At 36.8% G+C, this 27,108-nt stretch overlaps 1 protein-coding gene across 1 annotated transcript; it reads right to left on the bottom strand.

The window, feature by feature from the left end:
• Positions 1-290: 290 nt before the first annotated feature.
• LOC120072742 (spatacsin carboxy-terminus protein) lies at positions 291-27,108 on the bottom strand. Its single transcript, XM_039025220.2, has 26 exons — positions 26,925-27,108; positions 26,018-26,193; positions 23,390-25,621; positions 21,911-21,986; positions 21,169-21,291; positions 18,648-18,903; positions 18,100-18,573; positions 17,841-18,026; positions 17,421-17,717; positions 15,924-16,574; positions 14,566-14,965; positions 14,288-14,415; positions 13,236-13,406; positions 8,457-8,654; positions 7,272-7,832; positions 7,118-7,177; positions 6,703-7,031; positions 6,041-6,476; positions 5,437-5,904; positions 4,935-5,051; positions 4,698-4,819; positions 3,878-4,610; positions 3,464-3,718; positions 3,047-3,229; positions 2,173-2,514; positions 291-1,535 (listed from the first exon to the last, which is right to left on the bottom strand). The coding sequence occupies exons 2-26, from the start codon at positions 26,190-26,192 to the stop codon at positions 786-788; spliced, it is 9,723 nt and encodes a 3,240-aa protein (XP_038881148.2). The 5' UTR covers position 26,193; positions 26,925-27,108; the 3' UTR covers positions 291-785.

The following is a 27,108-nucleotide window of genomic DNA, read 5'->3' as shown; positions in this document are numbered from 1 at the left end:
GAAGAAATGGCCAATAAAATTTTTTTAAAAAAAAATGAAATGTTCAAGACATTAACGTAATAAACGTTTTTACGTAAAAACCCCTTACTTTTATTTGTTATTTTTATTAGGTCATGTTTATGAAAACAATTATCAAGTTAGGGTTTTTGTTTTTTCACGTGATTTTTTGGATTAGTTTTAACATCATCTTATTAAATCAAATAACTTCAGGTTTTGTTTGAAAATTGTTATTTTTTTAATGTATTTATATGAAGACAAATACATTCCCACTAAAATAAACAATTTGGAACTGCATGCGAAACAAACAAAGACAAATACATTCCCATTAAAATAAACAATTTGCAACTGCATATGAATATTATACAAATCAAGGTGATATGAAAATAATAACAGTGAAAAAAAATCAATCAATAAGCATAATGGAAAAGAGATCCCACAAAACTGATATACAAAAGGCTTCTCTAGGATTGGACCTAATATGATTGTTGCTTCAAAAGACCTGACTTGTGAAGTAAAGCTACAAAAAGGAATCAGGAATCTCGAAATAAATAAACTGATTTGCAGATTTTGCTACTCTATACATCCTCCTTGGGCCATCTCATCCTCCCCTCCCATCAACAAATAAATCAGGACAGAGGTAGTAAAGTTCCATGACCAATTATTCACAAGGAGTTATCGCCATTCTCATTGTCACCATTGTTGTTCTTTCCAAGCATCAACAAAAGTGAACATGATGTCGTTGTCACCATTATCGTCATTGTCGTAAACATCCATGATTTTTCAACTCACATTAGCGGAAGATACGTACCCCCGTGCCCTTTCTTAAGCACAAGAGGGCCGGCATTCTCAGGTACCCTATCAAGCGCTTTTGTGCAAGCATTAATAACATCCAAAAAACCAGTAGCAAGTTGAGCTAGTTGCAAACGGAGCCGCAAATCCCGAGTCCTTTTCAACAAGCATCTAAATGATCTTCCCAAATATTTTGCCCACTCTGCAGGCAACCCTCCCCCAGTTAGCCAGACGGAGAATTGCGACTGGTCCCCACGGGCGGCAATTTCTGACCTATAAAATCTTGCAATGTCAGCTAACATTGAAGGATGGAGTGGAAGCACAGTCACAAATTCAGCCACAAATTCTTCTAGAATCTCTGGTTTAAGCATCTGATTCCAAATAACTAAAGCCCACTCGCTCGGCTGGTCGAGATCATAAGCTTCAGCAACAATTAGTGCCTCTTGGAATCTTGATTGCTCGACGAGAGCTCTTCTGGCATTGGTTTCCGTCTGGAAGAGCCACTTAAAGTCGGGCATCCTAATCTGAAGAGACACTAGAGAAGCCTGCGCACAGGATCGGCGAGTTTTGTTGCCAGCATCAATGGAGGAATAAACTTCAGCAGCTTTAATGTAGTAATGCATGGCATCTAAAAGGTCTTCGTTCTGGTCCTTGTCGTAGCGGCGGAACCACATCTCACAAGATTGCTCTGCCTGCGACTCCAAAAGAGCAGCCGTTTCATGTTTCATGTCAAAATGGCTGTAGACCTGTACACAGAATGTAAATACCCAAATTAAACACCATCGACATCTCACAGTGGCTAAGCTGCATCCAAGTATATATTAGACCAAGTACTTCAGAAACTTTCCGCAACCTAACATTGACTTTGCAGAAAAATAGTATAACAGTTTAATCAGATCATGCATATCTTAGAAGAGAATGGAGCTAAAAAAGAGAAACGGGAGAATACATAGCTCAGAGGAATGTGTATAGTAAATCTTGAGTTAAACATTATGACAAGTCTCTTTGGTCATTCGATCTCAAATCCTAAAAATGCCAATATTTCTGATAACGATCCAAAGCAATAACAAAAATGACTTGGATCCAGAAGGGAAAACAAAAATATAGCATATGGAGTTAACAAAAATAATTTCAGAAAATTTGTGATTAGAATATCAATTTAAATATTCATAATATAAAACACGAAGAGAACATAACAAAGGTTGCGTTGGCATGTCGATGAAATAAATGATAAAACAGCCAACTATTCATCAACCTAAATGTTGATGTCCTTGATAATTTGCAAAGCGTGTGCTACCTATGCAATATAACTGAATTCCTACCAGGCCAACAAAAGTTTGTTTAAAATATGACACCTTGGACATTGTGAAACTGTCTACAAACCTTAGCAAATGCATCAAGATCATTGGGGTTAAAATGCTTGAGGGATGTAAGAACTGCAATGCGAAAGCCCCTGACAGCCTCAGCACTGCCGGCACTTGTATTCACAGCAGCTGAAAACTTTTGAAGAAGAAGCTCTAGTTGACCATTCTCGATAAGAATGCCAAGAATAAAACTAAGGGCATAGAAGTTTCCAACTCCAGTTATCAGTCGAGCTAAACATGCAAAATCACCCTCAGCTACGTAAGCCTCAACTCTAGTGGCAGCAAGAGCAACGAGAACATCCACCCCATCAAGGCAAGCCGATGATTTGTAGAAGTGATGAGACAAAATTAATAGCTCAACCTAAAACAGAACATTTTTTAAAAAGTTAAAAAAGTTGAGTCAATTTTTTTTCAAGAGTGAAAAGTTAACTCACTAATGGAACAATATCAATTCTAAAATATCTTGATAAACATAAAAACATCTAGACATTTTGCTAGAGATGGAAGGAGAAATAACAACATTTCCATATCACACACTAAACTGACTAAAATTTGCACTCCTACTGTGTTTAAGAGTGAAATTAAAAGTAAATAATCTTTCAGCTTCCATCACTTCCAGAGGTTTATTTCTTCCAAAATATTACCACAATCAATTCACACTAAGAAGACCAAATCTTTTATCCCCAACAGCAATGTCTATAAAAGTATAATATAAACATAATATAATTCACAGTCGATCCACATATTACTAATAACTAACAATACAAAATCTCCAAAAAGAAATTTTGATATTTTCTTCTTAACCTCTTCTATTTGCACTCTATACATATTCTTCCATAATGAACAACCTTGGTGACATAATAGCAAGATATATATTGTAGTCATAGCAGTACCTCACAGGCATGTGGTATCTCTTGTCCAGTAATTACTAAACGCATTAACGCGTGCCCAACCTCTGGTTCAGAAGGACAAAGTTCTGACCACTTCAAGAAGTCAGAGAATCTCCACAGTAAAGGAGCAGGTCCTTCATCTTTCTGGGAATCCATATAACCTCCACGATGTGCAGCCAATAAGCCCTGATTTTTCCAAAGTACTAAGGGGTCAGTTAAGATTAAGTACTGATAATTACCCTGGATTCACTCATCCGAGGGAAAATTACCCAGATTCATACAAAATATCTTTAGATCCAAGCGATCAAAGAAGAGAGGCCGAAGCTTTGAAGATAGTTTAACTGAATCAAAATTCATAATTCTGGAGACCTAATGAGCGCTTGATAGAATAAAAAGAAAAAAAGAAAAAAATAATAAAACCTTGAGAAAGGATTCTGCAAGAATTTGAGCAATACTAGCAGCAGGCATAGAGTGAGTCTGCACGAGGGAATTTGCCTCCTCAAATGACTCTTGTGCCTTGAGAGAAAGCAGCTGTAATAGTTCAATCGGTTGTTTGTTATATGCCTCTGAAAATGAAAGTCCCAAGACATTTGCAGCTTTTGCAACTGCAATTACTCTTCTACAAAGCCCACGTCCACTACCTTCAGCAAAAATTGTTGCTAAAGTTTCCAAAACCTACATAGATGTAAAACCATGAGATACAGAAGTCATTTGATGGCAACAAATTCAGAGAACTGAAAGAATCTAGTAAAAAGGGGAGGATATTTTCATTTCAACAATTGCTACTAAGCTTAACATAAAAAAGAGGGGGAGAGAGAGAGGATTGAAAAAAACCTGCAGTGGGTTGAGATACCGATCAACTGGAATATCATATGAAAGAATAACTGAACTTAAATCACCATCAAGCATGGACATTGAAACTTCACGATTGGGGGTTGATAGAGCTGCGAGCTTAAAGGAAGCATCCACAAGAAGGAATTCTGAAGGTACTTGCCCAGGAGACAGCTTTTGTTGAAGCTGCTTGGCAGCCGTAATTTGTCCAAACTCTAGCAATGAAAGAACGGCTCTATCTGCCTCTGCAGGTCCAACCCTTTCTTCCCAGCCTGAAAATGATGTGTCCATTTTTGAGTTCTCATCTTGTGACTGCAAGTCATTTTTAAAATTGGAAGAAATATATCCATCTTCAGGGTTGGTGTTCAAGTCTGTAGAGTCCACTAATGACCGCCGTAGTAGCATGGAACCTTTGGTCCTCCTTTTTGCCTTTGTATTCCCCCCTCCTGCAGTTGAAAGACCAGCATCTAGAACTTGAATTTTATGATGAGTCTGGCTGTTTTCTCTCACCTCATGTTTATCCATATTTTTATTCTTCATTGTGCTTATATGTTTATCCATTTTTGATATCATACTAGCAGTTGAGTCGATAATACTTGAGCTATTCCTAGTTGTACATTCCCGGCTGGAGCCACTGATGTTCAGCTCCCGTTCACTTTTCAGTTCAGCTTCTGATTCTACAGCCAACAGCCAGACCTTGGTCTCAATTTCTCGTAGGAGATGCAATGGATAAACCCTAATAGATTGAATCATACAAGTCGGTGACAATGGTTTTAAATGAAAAATAAGAAGCATAAGTTGAAATTTAAGAAAAATTTCTTACGGATAGGACATGGTAAACATCCCGCTTAACCATTGCAAGGAAAGTAATAATAGTTCATGAAGCTCCTTGGCTGGAAGATCTTTCTCCACAGCTTCTGCATGTTTGAGGAAAAACAATCCAGCCTACAAACATAAGACATCAACTACGAGTAGATTATTCACAAGTAAACATTTGTCATCATAAGATTAAACAGAAAATACATTTTCCAGTTCCACATAAAAAATCACTGTAATTTACCTGTAGAGCAGGAAAGGAATATCTGATGAAGAGTGCCTGGCAGTGACCCCACAATGCAACCCTCTCTTCTTGAACATCCCACAAGAATTCCTTCCATTCTGCTACCATCGATTCGGCCTAAATAAGGAGAGAACCATCAGTCCAAACTGGATACGTCAAAAATAAAATCTTTCTTTTCTTTTGTCTTTTTTAACCCCCTTTGTAGGGTAACATGAAGGCAACAATTATTGTAAGTCTTTCAAACTTTAACAGGTTAGTTCCATGAAAACATAAAAAATAGTTCGGCTAGCAAAAATATATCCGATCTATTACAAGTCTTAGCACTTAAGAAAATGATTCCCCAAATAATTCAAACCAAAAACTATTGGCTGAGTATGAATATCTACTGTAGATCATAATGTATTTAGAAATTAGAAATATTCTATTTATTTAAACTACCAATAAGAAGAATAATTTGCAACTGGGTAGTCAAAATGTCAACCAGGAATTTTAGCTAAAATACCTGAGTTTCTGTGACATGATGACTAGCTGATTTCCAAGAACCCCCACTAGCTTCCAGTTGCTTTGCCCAATTGCGTGCTTGCTCCCAATGTCCATTATTTTCTAGCGCTGTTAAAAGTGATGCATCATCTAGAGCCTCATTTCCAAGGTGCAGGCCATCATCAATACGTAATGAAGGCTCTGCTAAATTGATTTTCCAATATAGTCGTCGATAGTATGTGGCAGCAAATCCACCATCTCCAAAATCAGTTGCAGCTAGAAGTTTCAGTAGGCATCTTCTTTCATATGGAGATGGACAAACAGACAGTACAGCATCGGCAGCCTTGATGGCAGTGGACCCAGTCCATGATGTCCCAATATTTTCTTCTCCCTCAACATTTGAATGAGAATAGCTTGCTTCATCCTTAACTCGTACCGAAAAAGAACCTAAATGGGCTGAAGCTTCAGCTAAACGCATTTGCGAAAATGCCTAATGAACAGTTAGCTTTACATCAGTAGATGATTTGGTTAAAGTAAATTAAAAGAAATTTTTACCAAGTAAGGAAAGCAGTGGGGATCATATGAGATGAAAAGGTTGGATTTGGATTATGGATAAGCTCAAAAACCTGAAGTGCACGGATGAATGATAGCAGGGAACATGAAGGAAGGAACATCTCAAAAGCCCTCAACAGAGGCAAGTATAGTTGCTGTTCACAAAGCACAGAAACCATCTTGGACAGAGATGATGCAGCTTCATCTGAATCATATGAAACAGAAATACGTTTGCATTCCTGAACCATCTTTCCTTCTTCCTTGACAATACAGTCACCTGAAACATTAGTCGATGCACCTGTTGAAGCACCGATATTATCAGACATCACTCCAACAGATTGTTCCTCAGAAATAAAATCCATGGTTCGCCTTCGTTTGGGATTTTTCCGGCAGTAATGAAATGCAGGCGATCTACACCCAACTGGCAAAGTATTGGTAGCTTCTACTGCTGCCCCAACATTTTCTGCAATCTGGGATGCAATATCATTTACCTTAATGGATGTAGTTTCCCTGTACATAACACAGAATCAGAAAACATCTTCGGTTTAATATTTATAAATATCCTACTTTGTATGATATAGTTAATAAAAAGCGAGGGATAATAAAAACTGAATATATATAAATATAAAACTTGAATAAAATCAATGACTTAAGAACTTAAAATTAAATGTCTACTTCCAAGTATGAAAATAACTATCTACATATTTCATTTCCAAAAAGAATAATTGGACATCACCTTGCTGCAGTAATTTCTAGCCAAACAGTAAGACAGGATAATGGAGACACATCCGAGAAGCAAGAAGCAATCATTGCCAGAATAGACCAGGATAATTCCTCTGCCTTTATCAAGAGAGCTTTTCCAGGGTTTTTCTTCTTCTCACATTCAGCTAAAATTGTAAAAAGCTCAACAGGAATATACATATTTCCATCTAAAAAGGTGGTTCGGCCTTTTTTCTCTTCAGTGTCAGAGTGTGATGAAGGGCCAGGGCTTTTTCTTAACTGAACAGCCTTCAATACGGTTAATATATGGATTTTGAGACGTGGATCACTAAACTCCTTTGACGCCTAAAATGGAAGAAAATATGTAAAATAACTACATAAGGATAAGAGATATAGGTAAGTGACCAAACTAATCAATGTATAGGACTCACAACTTGGATAACTGTGTCAAAAGGGTACCCGCCAACATGAGCCTCAGTTAAAAATCCAACCTTCCAAATACAAGAGACATAAAATCAGATGTGAATCATCACAAATAGAAAATTGGTACATTATTATCACAGATGATAGACTGAAGGAGAATACCCAGTCATTGTCCCTTGCTAACAAAGCAAGATACTTTGAACTTAGAGGAAGGCTATGCATCCGACAAAAGACTATAACTAAATTCCAGTAATGGCTTGCAGCTTTTTGCTGATTTCTGAGCTCAGTCCCATCACCTTTGCCACTTAATAGCCACGATCCACATGAATTTCCATCGACCACTTGGGGAAGACTAACCTCTTCCAGATGCTGTAGAACGACCAAAAGCACCTGTGGACAACGTTTTGGAGGTTCTGAATCAGAAGTTCCCTTTGGTTTTTTAATACTTGAACTTTCCTGGTGCAGATACTCATCAGCTAGAGCTCGAGCAAGAGTCTCTATTTTATCAGATTCTAGGGGTACTGGATGAAAAGCAGAACCCTTTGGTGAAAGTTGCCTGAAATTCTCAAAGGATTGCCCAGACTTGTAAAATGTAGATATTCTTCTTAAAGTTGCAACATCTACACGGAGCATACTGGCAGATAAACCACCTAGCTCCAGGAGAAAGGCACACGAAGCAACTAACACAGAGTTCTCAAAATGTGTAATGGCAAGTGGAATAATCTGAAAATCAAGTAGGGAGAAATTTTTACACGCTCAAGTAAAACAGTTAAACTTCAAATAATAAATTGAGTTAAGCAGGATAGCTCATATTGCTCGAAGATTGCACAATGTATGGACGAATCAGTAATAATTTTTTTGATGGGAAGACCAATCAATAATAATGATTTGAAACTAATTAAATGCTTTTAAGAAAATACTATTTGTGCATGTGTAGAAATCAGTGAACCATTTTGTTTCATTTTCCCAACTTCCACAAATTGTAGTTTGAATTATCATTTCAACATGTAAAATCTACCAATCATTAAGTTGGAATACTTTAATACGGAAGGACGCTGAAGAAGAGAAAATATTCTGGAATTGTGGAACTTTCATGATTGTTAGGTTACTTATTAATTGAAAAGGAATATGAGAATATTTGCAGAAAAAGTTGACGATCTCAAAGTCAGAAAAAACTGAATATTTCACTTATTTGTTGATCCAATAATTTTGTACCTTCATATTTAGATTTTTTTATGGCTCGTCCTCCATGATGTTTTTTTTTGTTGTTTTGACATTTACCGTATCCTCTTAGTGTTTTGTTACTGTGTTCCTATAAATGAAATGATAATAATAAATAAATCTTACAGAAGAAAGAAGAGACTGTTCCCTTGGTGTCAAAGGAGCAAAAAGTGTCTGTAGGTCCAACTGTATATTTGACTGTCCAGTAGCTGAACTTGACTGAATCTCTGATTTTAGTTTCTGAACTCTAGCAGCAAGAAGATGGTTAAAAGCTGATAATGCACGTCCACGATGCAAATTGTGCTCAAGCCCAAGTCCAGTTTCCTAAAGGCGATAGATATGCTGAGCTGAGTGTACAGCTTAACAGAAGCACACATGTTTCCACACATAATGACAGAGTAATAATATAGTGACAAATTCCTCATGAGATAATGTGGCAACAAATGTTGATCAAAATAGTAACCCATAGAATGAAATATAAAAATAAAAATAAAAAAGATTGGGGACATTGAGGTTCTGTCAAGATAAACAAAACGTGATTTTGATGGATAAGCTAGGCAGTTTATTTCTTTGGAGAATGTGACACCTGCAATACATAGTGGTTTTATCAAGAGATTTGCACCTATAAACATCATAAATTGCTTTTTACTAACTAGTAATCATGCACAAATTTAAGATTTGGAGTTTATTTGAGAGACAAATGCTTCATGTAAACAGGAAAAAAATAGAAAATCAAGCGTCAGAATCTGTTTCACCCTTTAATGATAAGAGTAAAATGCTAGAAATTTCATCCTCGGGACTCTCTTGAGCTTTTTACAATCACTAGTGACATTTTTTGAGAGAAACAACACAATAATGTAAGATATTTAGGAAATAAAATTTCCAAAAACAGCGAACAAGAAATGAACCACCCTTTATAGAGCAACCCAGAGAAAGTACTCCCACCATCTTTAATGCTCGAAGCGAAAATCCAACTCTAAAGGACAAACAAGCTCCCTCAACTCCTTAGAACTTTACAAGAGGGGAAAAAGGGTGAATTTCTTTGAGTTGTATTGTATACCACAAGCCTTAATTAAAGATGAAAACCTTGAAGGAACTAAGGAAGGAATTATAACTAGTGGAAAAGGTTGAGAAGGAACAGAAAAGTTATCTTGGACATTATCATTAAATAGCGTCTCAAAAGCATCATCAAATGAGTCCACAAGATAAGGATCTTCAAACACTTTTTCCTCCAAAAATACTTCAAGCTCCACACTACTCAAACTAATTTCAGAATCTCCATCAGAATCAAAAGCATGAATATGTGTAGAAAGGATAGGTTCTGTAGGAGGAGAAGAGCTAATAACCCCTTTAATTAAGTTGACATTAGAACCTGACGGAGAGATAACTGGCTGACTGAAGGACCGAGAGGAACAATGTGTCTGTTGATACAACTCATTGTCTCGAGGCAATATCTCCTGATTTGAAGGCGTCATCAATCTTACACAAGATTCTTCCACAATATCTGCGTTAAATTCTGCATTTTTATGAACTAGAGAGGAAATTGTCTTCTGTGAATAAAAAAAGAGGCGAAAAAACTCAGGAGCCGAGGGACAAATGAAATTACAGAATGAGACTGCTTATTTGACAACGATTGCTTGGTAAATTAACAACGACCTCATTTGAAGCAACAAACCCATTAATAGTATAATTGGATCACTGGAAATCAAATCAGCAAGCTGTAAAAAATTCGAAACTTCAAGGCTAATCAGCTGATCATTGTGCTGAATCGTTGAAATAGGAGATTAACAAACATCATCCTTATAAAGCTTCTCAGATAGAAAATTGAATCCTTCATCTATCAAGGTTTAATTTATCCGTTTTAAATCAATAGGATTTGAAAAAAGAAAAGCACATAACTCACCTTGAATAATATCTGGAGGATCTAATGAAGATATATTACCAAGCGAAGGAAAAAAATTTCAAATTTTGCATTAAAAATCTCAACTTCAGCTGGAATAAACCCACAAAGATTCTTCGTAAATTCAATTCTAGCAGTATTACAATCAATGAAATTAAGGGTAGTGGAAAAAATGTGAACCAAGCCTCCAAAATGTTAGCCAATAGCTTCAAAGCACGATCTTTTCCAACAAGGCAAAGGAAGATGCTTCAAAGGTATGCTCTCATACCAATTTGTCCTCAAGGTATGCTCTCATACAAATTTGTTAGGCAAGAAAACTCAAGAACAGCACAGACACAAAGAACACTAAAATAGCAATATCAATTAAGAGACTACAATATACATAGCCTTTCAAGAAGGCTATTCTCTCCCAAATTCCCCAAGTAATCGCAAAAATTCTTTCACCACCGATGGTTGCCGGTAAGCATTAAGTCTTCCCTCCATCGCTTCTTCCTTCGTCTGCCACCTCACCTTCTCACTAGTGTCCCTTTTCCTCTGTCCTTCTTCAGCCCACCACTTCTTGCTTCTCCAACCTTATACTCTTTGATCTCCTGTCATTCCATCCTTGTCCCACATTTTTACCACTTTTCCTTCGTTGATGTCGTCCTCTTCACCTTTCCAACCATGGGACAGCCGATGTATTTTGTTTCCTCTTGTATGAATGCTTGAAACTTTTGGACATGGTTGCTTCTCCTTGTCGGTCCAGATTGATCCCCCTTGCTATTTGTGTGAACAATTAATTTTGTGTTCCATTCGATTCCCTTACTGCTGCCTCCCATTTTATCCTTCTTTTTTGGCAGCCTACCTTCATGGGAGCTTTTTGGAACACTCCTTTCCCCTTCTTCCTTGATGCTTGTCAAGATCTGTGAAGGACCTTCCACATATGAGATCTCAATTGTAAGCTCACTGGAAGTTTCAGAATCAACTTCCACTACAAGCATTTCCTATTTTTATTTGCTTGAAAGTATGATCCCCTGGGTTTCAACCATCACTTGTTTGATACGTTGAAGTATGAAGATGTGATACTGCATCACAGCTTCAATCTCAACCTCGGCTCTATTCATACCATCCAACCTCTCTTCTATTGTCTTTTGAACCATTTTTTTCCAACTCTCTCAGAGAAAGAACAAGCTCTTATACCAATTTGTTAGGGTACCTCGTCATCAAAACACTCAAGAACAACAAAGAACACTCCAATATGGAAATATATGGAAATATGTCATAACATCATAAAAAGGTAACAAGATAACCTAACCTTTCGAGAGGGCTAATCTCTCTCAAATTCTCCAAAGGAAACCCCACAAAATTCTTCATAAATTTCTCCCAGCCCCTCCCTCTATTTATAAGTAAAAGCCCAATTAGCTTCAGATGAGAATGTTCTTCTTGAGACCACATTTCAATTTTAAGATGAAAATTCCCTACTAGTCTCCAGTTACCATCAAACTCCAAGCCTAAAATGTCATCATTCAATTTAAATAATTCTTTATCATCCATGAATGGATTGAGTAAGATCTTGGATTGAAAATAAGCTTCTAAGGAGATTTGAATATCCATCAATGAGATTTAAATATCCTCCAGGAATCCCGAGCTAACATTCTTGAAACCACAAAAAGTGACTGACAATTCAAATCAACATCATTAAAGAAGAAATCTTGTCTTGAGAATTTTCTTCTACTTTCAACTGATGAAGAGAATCAAACTCCGAATGCAACTTGTTCTCAAGAGATGGGAGGAAATCCTCTAACCATTTCCCAAAAAAACCGTGCTAGCGAGAAGATAATCTAAATTTATGTAAGCGAATGAAACCAAAATCATCCTTGAATTTCTTCTAAAAGAAAAAATGAATCAAAAGTTGAAGTAATTCAACCATAGTACCACCTATGAACCAATGAAGAAGAGAAGCTAAAATAAGTTCTTTGTTATGTCCCATCTCTTCCATTAAAAAAAAAAAAAAAAGAAAAAAAAAAAAAGAAAGAAAGAAAGAAAGAAAGAAAGAAGACAAACAAAAAAAACATTTATCACCCTAAATACTATAGGAGATGTTTCGAATGCAACAACTTTTCAAATTCTTGGTGAAAAAGCTGAGATTTGAAAAATGACTCATGAAACAACTACAAGATTGTAGAGAAACTAATAATCAACGAAAATAGATGAAAATAGAAGTAAAAAAAATGGCAAAGAATGGTGAGCTACATGGCACCAGTTGAGGCAACAGGAGCGGCGGAAGATAACAATGACAAGAAAGGACGACAAAAGAGGGTTGGGATCCGACGAGTAGGGATGGGCTAGGAAATTGACAAGAGGGAAGAAAAGAAGCTGAAAACGTGAGATTGGAGCCGGCATACAAAGACTGGCGAAAAGGACTAGCGGATGGACGACGGCAAAGAATGACAGACGACAATGGCGGTTAGGGTTAGTCCAAAAAGCTAGGGTTGGGGATGGGTCGAGAGAGAGCCCTCGAATTCTTGCATCCTCTTGTATACTAGAAAATTAGAGATTTTTGTTGAAATTCGCCTATAGGTGTTTGAAGATTTCACACACACAACAACAACAACAACAACAAACAAAAAAAAAAAAAAAAAAAAAAAACTGCCAGATAACATAACAAATAATCTTTATATAAACCACCAATGATAATCATCTTTCAACTAATAAGTAGGAAAGGAAACAATAACTTATGCATGTGTTCCTTTATCTCTCCTGGCATATGTTAAATTTTGAAATATATTGATTCCTAATTCACAACTGCCTGACTATAAGATGCAGTGCAGTTCTCAATTAGGAATCTACTTGCTTTGATAAATATTTTCAAAAGTTATCATATAGCGGGGATAAGGGACACTTTTATATGGTATATAAATGCTTCCATCAATGAAGAACTTTCTATTTTGCATGATAACGAAGAACAATGTGTAGCCGCTGAGAGAATTCATAAAAATATACATATATCCCGAGGTTACACATACCTTGAGAGATGAATCATATAGCTCATCTTCAATGTGCTTCTGAATGGTTGCTTCCCAAGAGATTGGACTGATTTCAGAATGCTCATCATCATTCATAAAAAAATAAACCTCCCTCTCCCATAATGTCTGCCCCGTTGGCAAAGCTGAGAGTGATTGCCATCCAAGAGGACCCTGTGACAGAATTGGCTCAAACATCAAGCATACACAAAAATACAAGCACTTTGACTTTTAAAAGTAACATCACTTATGCTTGGGATAATTCTGATGTGGGATGCTGGAAGAATTGTAACATTTCAACTGTTAAAACCACATCGTTAGTTGTTAGTTCAGTTAAATAGCTGCGTCGAAAAGCTGTTTGTTAACTTGCCAGACCACCCATTAAGAACATTTATAGAAGGGGTAAAAAGGGATTTACACCCAAGACAGAAGGGTAGTTGGCTGTGGTCCCGCGTTGTACTGGTGTCAGGGGGAATGTTGGTATTTATACCTTTGTTTTGGCTAGGGTTAGTATCTTGTGTTTTGTGTATGAACAATAGTTCACTGTGGAGAGAGCAGCCCTCTTAGTTGGCTGTAGTGTTCTTGTATTCCCATTTTGTTAGTAATCAACCTCGTTTCCCATGTTTTGAGTATATTTTCGTGCTTGAATATTAGTAAGGAAGGAAGAATCCTTACATAACTCAAGCAAATGGCTAATCCTATGTGTGATTTCAAATAAAAGAAGATTCTATGCTTCAGTGCTAACTGCTAAAAGAAAGAAATTTCTATGGATAGAAAAGAAAAGTCAATCAACATATGAAGATTCTATGGTTCAAAGCTTGTCCGACGATCTTACTTGAACAGGATCTGTTCTATATGGTTCAAAGCTTGTCCGACCCTTTTGTGGATGGTGTCAGATAGCAATGTCCATCCATTCCAACTCTCCAATAATTATTTATTTAAAAATTCAAAAAAAGAAAAGGAAAGGAAAAAAAAAAGGCATTTCTAGTATACTGTCTGTTAATTCTGATGACAAAATGCATCGGTTGTTTTGATAAAAGGATAGAAAATGACACCTGAACATAGAGCTGAAGCAATCTCCTAACTGCCTTTGGAAACCAGCATGGTAGCATATGTAAAAGTGAAGTGTCACGTCCAGCAGAAAAAAAGATGATGTTACGCCAATGTAGATATTCGGATAAAGCTGAAATGAAGAAAAAATGAATTGCAAACTGATTAAAAGCTAAAATGCAGGAACAATATGATAGACAGAGGGAGAGTCCAAATATTATAATAAAGCTGGAAGTGTAATAAAGTTTCTGCATAAGAAGTTCCAAGGGGAGGAGGAGTTAACCATTCTTCGATTTTGGACCCAAGAAATTGCAAGTTGTATCTTGCTGGAAAGCCGATGTAACTAGGGCACGGCACAATGTAGGGAATCGTTGCAGGACTGGCCTAAGGTTTTCAAGAGTACATTGGGCTGACGAGCTACTATGTCTGTTTACACCACTGCTATTCAAACAATCTTGGATTGGAGAAGGAGCATACATTAGAGTTGCTAGGGCTGCCATTTCTCCCGCTCCTTCAGCAATGTCAGCAACAGTAGAAATAATCTCATCAATATTCCGTACACTGAGGTTAGGATCATGAACTAAATTCAGTGACATTATTGAGCGAGCATTAGAAAATGATGCATCATATTCACAGCCCCTGACCCTCGACAGAAGTAGCCATCTTGCCCATTGACAATCTCCCTACATCAGCATAACACAAGAATAGGAAGCAAAGATGAGCATATAAACTATTCTTTAACCAGTATGAGTAGGCAATATCAAAGGTATACTCAAAGTAGCCATCTTGCCCATTGACAATCTCCCTAGCACAATACAAGAATAGAGGGCAAAAATGACCATATAAACTAATTTTTAACGAGTATGAATATGCAATATCAAAGGGATACCCAAAGGAGTGTTTGTTAAATCAAGGTCGTAAGGAAAACTGTAAAAAATTATAAGTTTGCCTCTGTTCATGAGGCACATTGTCTCAGAAGCAACCGAACATTGCATGACTCCCAAAAATGGTTCAAATGCCAGCATTCCAAGATAAAGCAGAAATTGAAAAGGGACATTTGAGTGAATAGAATAGTTATCTAAAATACTTTCAAATGTGTCCTTTAACAAAAATAATTAAAAATACAGGATTTTAAAATAATTACCCATTTGTGATACCAACGGAAGGTTATTCTTCTTGTTTCTTTTTTTCTAAAGAAAAGGTTGTAAGTCAATTCCGTATTATATTTTCAGCTACTTTTGTCAATTCCCCATACTCCATGTTCTATTGTAAAAAAAGAACTCAAAACAGAAGCATCTAAAGCAAAAAGAGTAACTTGTTGGGAAAATATAAAATGAAGCAAATGAAAAATAAAATATATTGGGCCAGTTAGCTTGAGCCAAGATCGATGTAAATCCCACTTAAATTTCCCTCCTTTGCCTCGTTGACTCTCCTCCAATTATAATATCAAACCCAAGCTCCCTTAAAACCCATAGCTAAGTTACTACTAACTCATCCCTTTATCTCACAAACTCACATGCTCGAATAAGCTACTTAAAATATGTAAGAAACAACAGAAGAAAGATCAATGATAATTATTAAATAAAATCAGGATATATATATAAGTAATAAGCCACACTGACTGAATGTGTGGGTACTTACTGCAGCTTCCAGTAGCGAACGAACTGAATTATTATCAATAACCAGTTTATGATGGTCCAGATAAAGGTCCAGAAGAAAGGGCAAGTTATACTGTGAACAGTGATGTATGAAAACTTTATACAATGCTTGCACAGAATCAACAGAAAATGCTCCACCCTTGTTTGAGAAACTTTGGTCAACTGAACTGCTGATGTGATCATCCACAGAAGCAATCTCATCAAGTCTGTGTGTAATGAAGCCAGAACGAGCAAGAAGAGGTACCAGCTCCATTGTGCCTTCCCAATATTCCTTCAGAAATATAAAATGCGTTGCAAGCTTCTCCTCCAAGAGCATACCCAACCATTTGGAGCACATAATATTGGTTGAGAATCTGAAAATTTTGGCGTTGGGAATATACAAGCAAATAGCATCCAACTCTTCAAGAGGGTACAAGTAATTGCTGTAAAAAGAAGACTCTCTGTTGCACCCAACTGCTGTAGCTGTCTGTAGACCATCTAAGCTTACTTGGAGACTCCCATCCAACAAATTAGCAACAGGAATCATGTCGAGAAGTCTCGATACTCCATCCCAGTTATCATGGCATATATGGTAATCAAGTTGGGATTCCCATGTCACGTGGGTACCAATATCCAAAGATTGATCCAGTAATATCTGCACAAAGAAGCAGATTGACCAAATATTATCAAAGTGGATCAATTTTTTTTTTTTTTTTTTTTTGGGGGGGGGGGAGCAAATGGCGTGCAGGATAACAGTTTAAACTATATTGCACAGCCTTCTCATGCCAAAATTAGATCTCATGAATTAACACTACCTAAGCTTTACTTTGGAATAACTGGTTGGAGAAAATGGTAAATTTAGGCTTGTTTCTTGCCAAAGTTTATTCTAGTGACGTTTGGTCCTTTGTCACATTCTATGTTTCCCTCTAGGCTTCGATTTCGAAGAATTTTTTGTAATTATTCTATAGGAACAATTTTGAATAGCTTGAGCACCTTTCTTTGGTGGGGTTCCCTTCTTTCATGGGCTTGATTTCTTTTCTATGCCCTTTTATCCTTTCATTAGTTCTCAATGAAAGATGTTGGTTCATTATTATTATTATTATTTTAAAAAAAAAAAATCAAAATCTAGGAGGCTAAAAAGCGGAATGCAACTCATTTAACTTGCAGAAGCTAGTTATTCAGAATTGTAACTAAACAGGAAGGACTAGGTTCCTCTGGACAGAGGTAGTACAAGTAGCAAAACGATAGGCATCAATGTACCCGATGATCAGCATATCCTCTAATACACCAGACCGATAACTGAGAGCTGAATCATGTGGAAACAATTTTATATTAGGGCAGTAGCCGCAGAAAAGACAGGCACCAATGTACCCGATCAGTGTCTCCATTCATTCTAGCAACCAGCTTTCAAGAAAGGAAATATTATTGCAGATTCATAGTTTCAAAGGAACAGGTTCACATTAAACAGGTGCTTAGAACAGAGAAGTTAAAGGTGACTTACACGATCGGTTGTTCGTTGATCCCACGTGTTTGTCCAAATCGCAGCTGCAGCCCAATATCCCATATGAACATTATCTTCATTGATCTCCAGGACAGGAGAGCTCTCATTTGCATTGGGCCACGAACCTAAAATAACACCATCAACCTCACCACAATCAATGATAGTATTGTTGATTAAATGGAAACGTAATGTCTTCAAATCATTTTCTCCTGGGCTGTTAGAACGTGATGGGAATCCCATATTTGCTTTCTGCCTGCTCAGAAATGTTTTCCAGAAATTACTGCTTGGGTAGAGCCTCTAATCCATTCCCCCATTTTTAAAGAAGTGCAGAAAAGAACATATTTTAGTTCCAAATGGATAAAAAGAATAAGATTTTAACTTCAGTAGACTCAAAATGAATGCAACTAAAGTGACTAATACCTCAATATGTAATATTATATCCATCATCCTTTGGTCAAATGGCCCCAGATAACCATATTTTTTCATCTCCGTAGCAATTTCCACTCGAAAAGTTCTGTTAATTGTACCATACAATAACTGTTTGAGGCTAACTTCAATGTCATCTCCAAGTCTCTGCAGTGTAGCAATGGCAACCCCAGTCTCACCCTGTACAACACACAGACATGCTGTTCAGAAGACATGGATACATGATCAGCAGAAAAAATTACTGACCTGTTACCTTTAGGAAGAGATCATAAGCAATAGCTCTTCCAATGTCACGAATTTCAGAAAACGTATCATGAGGTTCATCGTCTCCAATTAATTCTCTCACATGATTAATGTGTAGTTGAAGAACAGCCAAAGGAAGACGGCCAGAGAGAAGAGCGTCTTTAACAACAGTTTTAAGTGGTAACTTATCTGACTTCCAACGTGCAATCATCTGGTTAGGATTCTCCAACGGGACGACTTTCTTTTCAAAGACTCCTTGTGGTACAACAGCTGAGTCTCCATCTACATCTTCTGAATCCATTTGGGATTCAGAAATCATCGGCATCATGACAAGACCATCCATGACATTAGAGTTCAAATCATTTGAAGGAAGTGAAAGTTCATATTGACTTGTACTCCCTGATGGAATTATATCTGTAGAAACAAACTGAGGTTCATCCAGCACCTGACTGGTTTGGTCCGATATTGATGCCTCCCCAGCTACCTATAAAATTCAATGTTCAAATAAATTGTTACTACTTCAATGAATCAATTTACATAATGCCAATATAAACATACCAATTCCTGACATGGCCTCTTAAATTTTGAACTAAGATGGCAATGCAGATTTCTTATTATCTCCAAAAAGTGAGACATCTCATGAAGTTTTCTTGAATACTCCAATTCATTTTGCATTCGAAAAGGAAAATGCGGGAGAATGGAAATTTCTTGGCTGCTACTGAAGTCATTGAATGTAGTAGCATTTCTCTTGAACTCAGCCAACCCATATTGATGGATCATTCTTGTCGCAAAGTGTGTGCCAAGTGCAAGAAGCCTACAAATGAAATTCATTTCAAGTTCAGTTCAGAAGTAAGACATTTCTCTTTAAACAAAATAAAATTTTGAGCAGACAAGAATCCTTCTAAATTAAATGGTCGTAGAAAGCATAAAGGAAATATTTGAGAATATGCTATTTTACACCCAAATTGGGTTACTAAACTAAGCTACAACTCACAACCATGCAGGCAATCAATCTTTAGCATCCCTATTTGATAGGAAAACAAAACCGCCATAAATTATCAATCATTTACCACAGGAATTTCTTTCAAAATTATAGTCTTTGAACGATTATTAACGATTAGAAGGCTTTTGTAGTCTGTGGCCATCAGGATGTTATTTTCTCTAGCTTTTTCAAACTATAGTCTCTAGTTTCTTATTTTAAAAAATCAAATCAAATCAAACATTTCATTGAGTAGAGTAGACCATCTATTATTAGCTTGTACAAAATAGAAACTATGGTTTACACCATATAAAAACAAAGAAAATAATACACAATAAATATGCAACTCAAAAAGTAGAAATTCCATGAGAATATGTCAAGTATGTACAGGCATAAAATAGACATGAATCTTCCAATTTAGAAGCTAATTTGCAAGCAACAAAGCAAAAATAACTTCAAATGCATACTTGGAGTCCTGTTGCAAGAAAAAGAGAATAGTTTCATGTTCCTGGAATATAAAGAGGTTTGGTGCTCTCCCTCTCCACCAAGAGACCATGCAAGAATTCATTTCCAACTAACAATCTAATCCCCCTCCTACAATTTTCCTAATTACTTCTGTCTTCCGGACAGACTATATTCTTGACTTTAATACAACTGACCTCCATACCCTCCACTCAATACACTGCCCATGTACACAACTGTAACTCAAACTGAAAGATTATAAGTGAAACATATTAGAGGCTGAGCATTTCTATCACTAGCTCCAACCCAAACTTTCATCGTGCCTTCAATTGGAACATAGGGAACTGTCAATTTATCCGACCAAATAACTCCCAACTTTCTAACCATCCCGCTAAATAAGGACCTCGTAATTTATGCTCAATTGCAACCTAAATTCAGCTGAAATTTTGCGAAGGAAGATTCCTAATCAATGTTTTCTTCATAAATTCCGATGTGTACCTTTAACCCCCTTAGACAACCACTCAAAAGGATGGGTGCAATGTTTACTAGCAATGATCCTACACCAAAGAAGATTGGGCTCAGAGGAAAAATGCACAGCCATTTGGCTAACCGAGCTTTGTTTTGCGCCCTAAGAAACCAGTCTCTCGATAACCTCCCATCTAATCCAAAACAACCCCTTGCCTTTCCCTTCTTCAAACCTTTCCCGAGAAAATCGCGCATCAACCCCTCCAAACTCTTAGACACCTCGCACGGGCCTCTGAAAAGGGAAAAAAAAATAAACATGAATGCCACTCAAGACCAATTTGATCAATGTAAGCCATCTAGCTTTAGAAACGCCTTTTTTCCAGTTAGTTAACCTACTTCGAACCTATCCACCACGGGATCCCACTAAGAAACAAACTTGGAGTACTCAATCCAAGAGGGAGACTAAGGCAAGAAGAGGGAAGACTACCAACGTCATATCCAAACAACTTAGTCAGTCCCCTCTCATGCTCCAGGCTAACCAACTTTTGTCCAAAGAGAAAGTTTAGGCTTTTCAAGTTGATACAAACTAGAAAATAATACCTCAAGGGGTGGAGCCTCCTCCATTTCAAGACTAAAAAGAATCATCATTAATTCTCTTTCGTGGTATTACTATTTATGATACTATATTCTTTCATATATAGAAAAGTTGTCTGGCCTTTTTTAGCGCTTTAATACCCTTCCCCTTTAAGAAACACTGCTTGCACCACCTAATTTCCTTTATCTATAAGTTAGGCCACTTCCATAATGTCTTCCATCTGGACAAGCTTCAGCATCTTATTTTGGTTTCAACTTTTAATCGCCGCCCTGTTTGGCCATTTATGTAATATCTTCCATCCCAACAAGCTTCAGCACATTTCTGGTTCTTTTTGAAAAAAGAGGCTGCATTCAAGACAGTTGATCATTTTTTGTTCCAACTTTCAACCGAACCCCCACCCCATCTTTCCCTTCTGCAGAATATATAAGTTTCACATTTCAAGCAGAAGATATGCCGATTTCAGATTAGGACTTTCTCTTTAAATGTTCTTATTTAACGTAAAAATTGCATGGAAAATAATAGATTAGCCACAGTGCTTAGGAGGAAGGTAGAGGAACAAAATGTATACAGATTTCTACCTTGATGCGGCTGAAATATCATTATCATTACGAGCTTTTTGGAACATGAGATGTACGGCAGCAAAGAGTAATCTCAGAATTCCTTCTTCTTCCAAATCAACATCCACAAGCATTTCTAGAGATCTGTTCATCACAAAATTAAAGTAAAATTATATCAAACTTGTACGACAAAACTTAAGCAAATCATATAAATGTGTCAGATATCTATACAGAATATCTCTCCTGGTTGGGGTTCAAACTTCAAAACCCAACCCATAAGTAATTATACGCAGCTAGACAAAGTTAAATCAACATGTAAAACAATGAAGGTAGTACAGATTGCAATATCTTGTATCTTTGATCTTCAATGCTTTTCAATTACATCACAGACCCTGGTCCTGACTCCTGATTACATTTCCTTCTCTGACAATATAAATTGGGGATTTTCAAAATTAATTTTATAATCCAATCAAGTACCCCTGAATCTACCAGACGAAATGATATTGCACAAGCATTCTTAACAATCATTAAATGGGTGTTTGGGGAAGGAGTTAGGTAGGTTGGAGTGGAGCTACTAACTTCACTCCTTCTTTGGCCCAAGGAGTTCTTGAACCCAATATTGGGTCTACAACTTACTAACATCAATTTCATGACTTATGGGCTCTTTACGCTATAGATCCCACAACTAAAAAACTCGAACTTCTTGTCTCAAAACACTTCCTAATTCAACAAAGGCATTGAAACATGAAATTTTGGATCTTACCGCTCTAGTTCATCAAATCTCAAATAATGCAACGTCATTTGAAACCGACGCATCCGCACAACTTTCAAGTCCCACCCTGAAATAAAAATATATAAACATTGATACAAATATTTGCCATGTCTTAACACTGCCACTAATAACTACATAAGGAATTCATTATGCCTTAAATTTATAAAAGAAAGTACAAAAGACGACTGTTGTTATATTTCTAAATTGTAATTGTATTCTCTATATAACTGTTTGTAATACATGGTCCTGACAACGGAATCCATAGACAGGGAGTTAAATTCTGAGTACAGTTTGAAAATGGAAAGACCAAAAAAACCGGAAGGTTCTACCATTTTGGTTTGTACGGAAGGACTAAAACTTCATAACAGCAGCAAAAGCGACTAAAGAAACTGAGTACTACAAAGATTTAAGTTCTCACTTGAATAGTATCGCTAAGTTATACTTCTCTAAATCTAATTTAACTTCCTAAACCTTGGAATATAACCGGGAGGGACCTACAACACACTCTGAAGTAATAGGGCGTCAGCCTCCTATATATATATATATATATATATTTCTAAAAAAAAGAAAGAAAAATATAATTCTTCGTTGATATTTAAGTTACACAGAAGACTTTAAAGGACTCTCTTAAGGGTAATGAAGAACAAAAGCCCAATATGGAGGCTACACTAAGTAGAAGGACCAAACCAACTGACGATCTAAAATAAAAATAACTCTTGACATTAACAAAATATCACAAGAATAACAATTGCAGAAGTCTTCGGAGAAAGCACACCAAGAACCCGCTCATCAAGGAAGTTGTGCAAGTTTCTTTGTGAGGTTTTATAATTTCAATGAAAAAATTTATTTCCTTATACATACTATGTAAGTATCTGTAAAACTTAGATGACAAGATCACTAGTCATAATCAAAATATATGTGTTTGCACCTTGCTTCCCCTTTCTGACCATCACCACATAACGATAAAGTGGGGAGGGAAAAAGAAAATTTTTTCATAGAATAACACACCTACTCAACCACATCTACATCTCATTCATCCTATTCACAATCATGCATCAAAATGCTAAAACTAAGATAATTAACTTCAGTATTGGTGGTATATTTCAGACGGACACTCCATCGATAACAGGATATCAGTTTGACTTAAATTCTAAGCTATGGTATTTAATTACAAGGCCTTGCCCGTGTTTCCAGCTGGCTGCTAAACCACGAAGAGAATGAAGAACTAGCAAATGTAGGATTAGCGTCAACTCATTCAATGAGCGTTGTTTCATAGTCTTTTTATTTGGATTCCTAAAAAATGAAAAAATAAACTCTCACTTTTCATAAGGGCAATTTGACACAAAACCCAAATAACTTGAGAATATCTTAAAATTGTTTCCTCAAATATCATAAGATTCACAACTACAAGGTTCTCATTAAACGAACTGAAATATTGCTATAAGCTACATAATAGTTCATTAATCTCACCATTCTCGGAACATAGGCGGTCTGCCTCATCTATGCTTTCATATAGAAGAATCCTATCCAAAACTTCAACTTGCCAGGGTGACCATGGACACACAGATTCTTTGAGGTCCAAATCTTTTACTTGGTTAGCAGTGCCAAGAAGACTGTCAGGTTGCAACCTGGCAACAGACTCATAAGGCAGAGAATTTGATGAAACAGTGACAGAAGGCAAAACCACAGAAAGACCATTGTTGGTCACCAAATAAAGAGATCCCTGTGAAGTGCAACCAATTGCCTCTCCAACAAGATCTTTTTTCCTTCCATCAATAAAAATCATTTGGGATTTCAAGCAGCTATCATCATGGACTTCAGACTTCAGATGCAAATCAAAATGGACAACTTGATAGCAATTTGGGCCATTTATATTACATCTTCTAATGTATTGAGTAAGTCCCATAGGAGAGAAGCAGAAGCAATCATTTTCATTAGTTTTCCAACCAGAAAGAAATATCTTCCGCATCATGCAAGACTGTAATTCACCACCCTGGGACTTCTGATCTTGTAAAATCGGAGCAGAAGCAGTTAAACAAGAGCACTTATATCTTTTCCCCGTATAAACCTTTGAGTCCTGGATATTCTGAAGTACAATTGATTTAGTATTACCCCAAAGTGAAGCACCTTCATTTTTCATAGAACAATTCCCACATGAATGAGACCCCAATGATTCTGAATAGTTTCTCTGGCAACCTATGTCATAACCACCACCCTCCCAACTAACTGGAGCCTTCCCAAGTTCAAAATTGTGATAAGGTGGAAGCAGATTTTCAGATCCATGACAGTGCTCTAACATACGGTCAACAGAAGAAACAACATACATTACACCAAATGTATCGATCACAGCAAAACGTGAGGAAAGAGAATCCAATAACAACTTTCTAAACTTTCTTGTGTGGTAGAGACTACCACGTCTACACGATACAACTTCCTGGACTTGATCTACTTGTTTCATTTGCAAATCCTGTTTCTCTTGTAAGTACTTAGGATTGAGTCCACAAGCCTGTAAAACATCTATACATGTAACATGCTTGCCAGACAAGGCAGAGTGTATGAAAATAAAACCGGAGTCGCTTAAACAAACGATAAAGTCATTTGAAAAGCAGAAATCTGCCCACTCCATCGTCGGTGAAACATATTGGCTTTTCTCAAATTCTACAGAAGAAACCCACTTAATTCCCAAATTTCCAACTCTAGCAACAAGAATTAAAGTATCATTTCTGCTTGCAATTTCATCGCCTTTATCAGCAGACACTGATTCCACTATCTTTAAGACAAATCCAATTAAAATATGTGAGTTGCTAGCAAATATTCTGGAACATTTGTATGATTTATTCGTGCCAATGTCAAATACATTGGATAAAATGTCAGATAGAAAACGTGTGTCGGATGAAGTAGACCTTATAATACTGGGTGTTCCAAGGATTATTTCATGCCAGCTCTGTTCATTAACAGAAGAATCATCAACAGAAATTGGTGGCGGCAGGTTATAATTAAATATATTAAATGAAACCACCTTTGTAAAGCAAGGCACTGAGGTTTTTTCCGGGTACATAGTCCAAATGTCATCTTCATATTCAATAGTCTTAACTTTAGCAAGAAATGATTGTAAATATCTCTTAGATGCACTATTTCCTGACAACAATGCATCATTCTCACACTCAGAGTATGAACTACGCAACATTTCCCCATTCTGATTCCTCCCATTTTCATCGACATGTCCAAAGGTTTCACAAGAACCAGAACGTTCTTGGACCTCCAAAATTTGAGGCAATGTTGGATCAGCTCCCCATTCCACCCACCTTCCTTTCCAGAACTCAGACTGGACGATATTTTTAGCCTCAGCAACAATGTTTTTTGGTTGGCAAAAAGCATGAGCAGTGACACCATGATTTCCCGATACAAATAAAATTTCCATAAAATAAGAATCTTCGTGCTTCTTATAGTTATCTCCACAAAGCCCCCAAGCAAGTGAACTTACATCACCAAGGAAGTTGTTACAATTAGCCCTAGAAGATTTGTTTCCAGTAGGAGACTCCTTATCAATATCAATAACTGATCTGTTAGAGCATTGTACATCACCTTCTGCATCTTCCGACCTAGATGCAGTTGACACTTCTTCTGAGAAAGCTAATGATCCCAAATCTTTTAAGTTGATATCATATTCATTTGGGAAGTTATTACTACACCGAATGTCCCCTGCATAAACAAAACGAAAACAACTTAATATTAAACTTGTGGAGAAGCAAGACAAGAACAATGTGGTTGGAAAGCTAAATATGTGAAGAATTAAAATTCTAGCATCTGTGAAAGAATTACATTGAAGGATACTAAGCCTCCTGATTCTTTGTACAGTGACATAATGTTTGAAATTTAGTAATATCAGGTGTCTAGGCCATTGTACATTCCCCAATCCTACCAGATGGTTGTTTAACACAGTTATATTTGGGGTCAAGACACATAAGATAATACCATAAGTAAACACAAAAATTGACGCTTTCAATGATACTTTTAAGATGCCTTTTTAATTGTGCGTGTAGAATTAAACATCAAAACGAGTGAGGAAATCCTAGGAGAAAGGGATAGGTGACTTACCTGTATTTAGAGGAAGAAGCAAAGCTTCATATTTGTATGAATGTAATAACAAATTTTGCCTTGTAGGAGAAATAAAAGCTTCGCGATACTCTGAGAGGTTAAGTTGAGACTGTGAAGGACTCCACTTCTGCAGCTGCAGAATGACAGGACCTTCACAACCTGAAACCGAGTCCATCCTGTTTCCCAATACAGAGAACAGGGCACAGCCAAATGTTAGAAAGTGAACAAACCAAATGCTGACTATGAGATAAAGAGAGGACAGAGAAAAACAGCACGGTGATGGTGAGAGTAACAGGAAGAGAGCAACAGTATAATGATTATAAGACCGTCGGACGAGATTGAACCTCTCCCTATACAACAAACGCTTGGTAAACAATAATTGATAATTAAAGGCCGACACACAAACTCACATCAATAGTGGAATCTCCAAACATAATTTGCATGAACAATTATAGTTTTAGAACAACTCCATTTCACGAAATTTTCACTATCACAAATAATTGACATCGTGATTAGGATACTTTCAAAAAGTTAAATCTCATATATTCAGAAACAATGGTTAGAAAGTCCAGCTCAAACCAAATAATTGAATCATTCGGTTCCTAGAAGGAATACACGAGTTTCATAACAGAATTAACACAAATTCGAGCTAAAGAAAACCTTATTTTCAAATTAGCATAACGAAGTTGAATAAAAACATGCCAAACAAAAGAAAAAACGCAAGCACTCACCACTCTAATAGCTACCAATCAAGTCCTATCAAACGGCATCATTATACAACATGGTAGATTAAATAAAACTATAGCCATAACAATTGTATTCCAAAAGGATTAGAGAAGGGAGACAATCAATAACCAGCAAAATCAGGATTAAAGAAAATCGAAAAAAAGCTGTCCAGAAGTGAAACCTGGAGCTCGAAGGGGTAACCTAATCGACGGAGGAAGCCATTTTCACAATCATGATTCTCTGCCTCTCAATCTGTTGAGCTGAGTTATCGGAATTATGCAATCGATGGCAACGGAGAAGACAACAGGATTTCACAAGGGAATCGTTACAGTCTTTGTCTTACCGACCAAAATTGCAGATAGTAT

This window comes from Benincasa hispida, chromosome 3 (genome assembly GCF_027475165.1).
Source record: "Benincasa hispida cultivar pf3 chromosome 3, pf3_genome.v1.1, whole genome shotgun sequence".
Lineage (NCBI taxonomy): Eukaryota > Viridiplantae > Streptophyta > Magnoliopsida > Cucurbitales > Cucurbitaceae > Benincasa > Benincasa hispida.
Note: the sequence above shows the minus strand (reverse complement) of the source record. Positions and strands in the feature narration are given on the sequence as shown.

Coding starts and splice junctions, on each gene's coding strand:
- LOC120072742 (XM_039025220.2), bottom strand. CDS start 26,192: ATGGACTCGGTTTCAGGTTGTGAAGGTCCTGTCATTCTGCAGCTGCAG. Junction 7,032..7,117: donor TTGACACAGTTATCCAAGTT/GTGAGTCCTATA, acceptor CTTCCATTTTAG/GCGTCAAAGGAGTTTAGTGA. Junction 3,230..3,463: donor TTGCAGAATCCTTTCTCAAG/GTTTTATTATTT, acceptor TGGAAAAATCAG/GGCTTATTGGCTGCACATCG.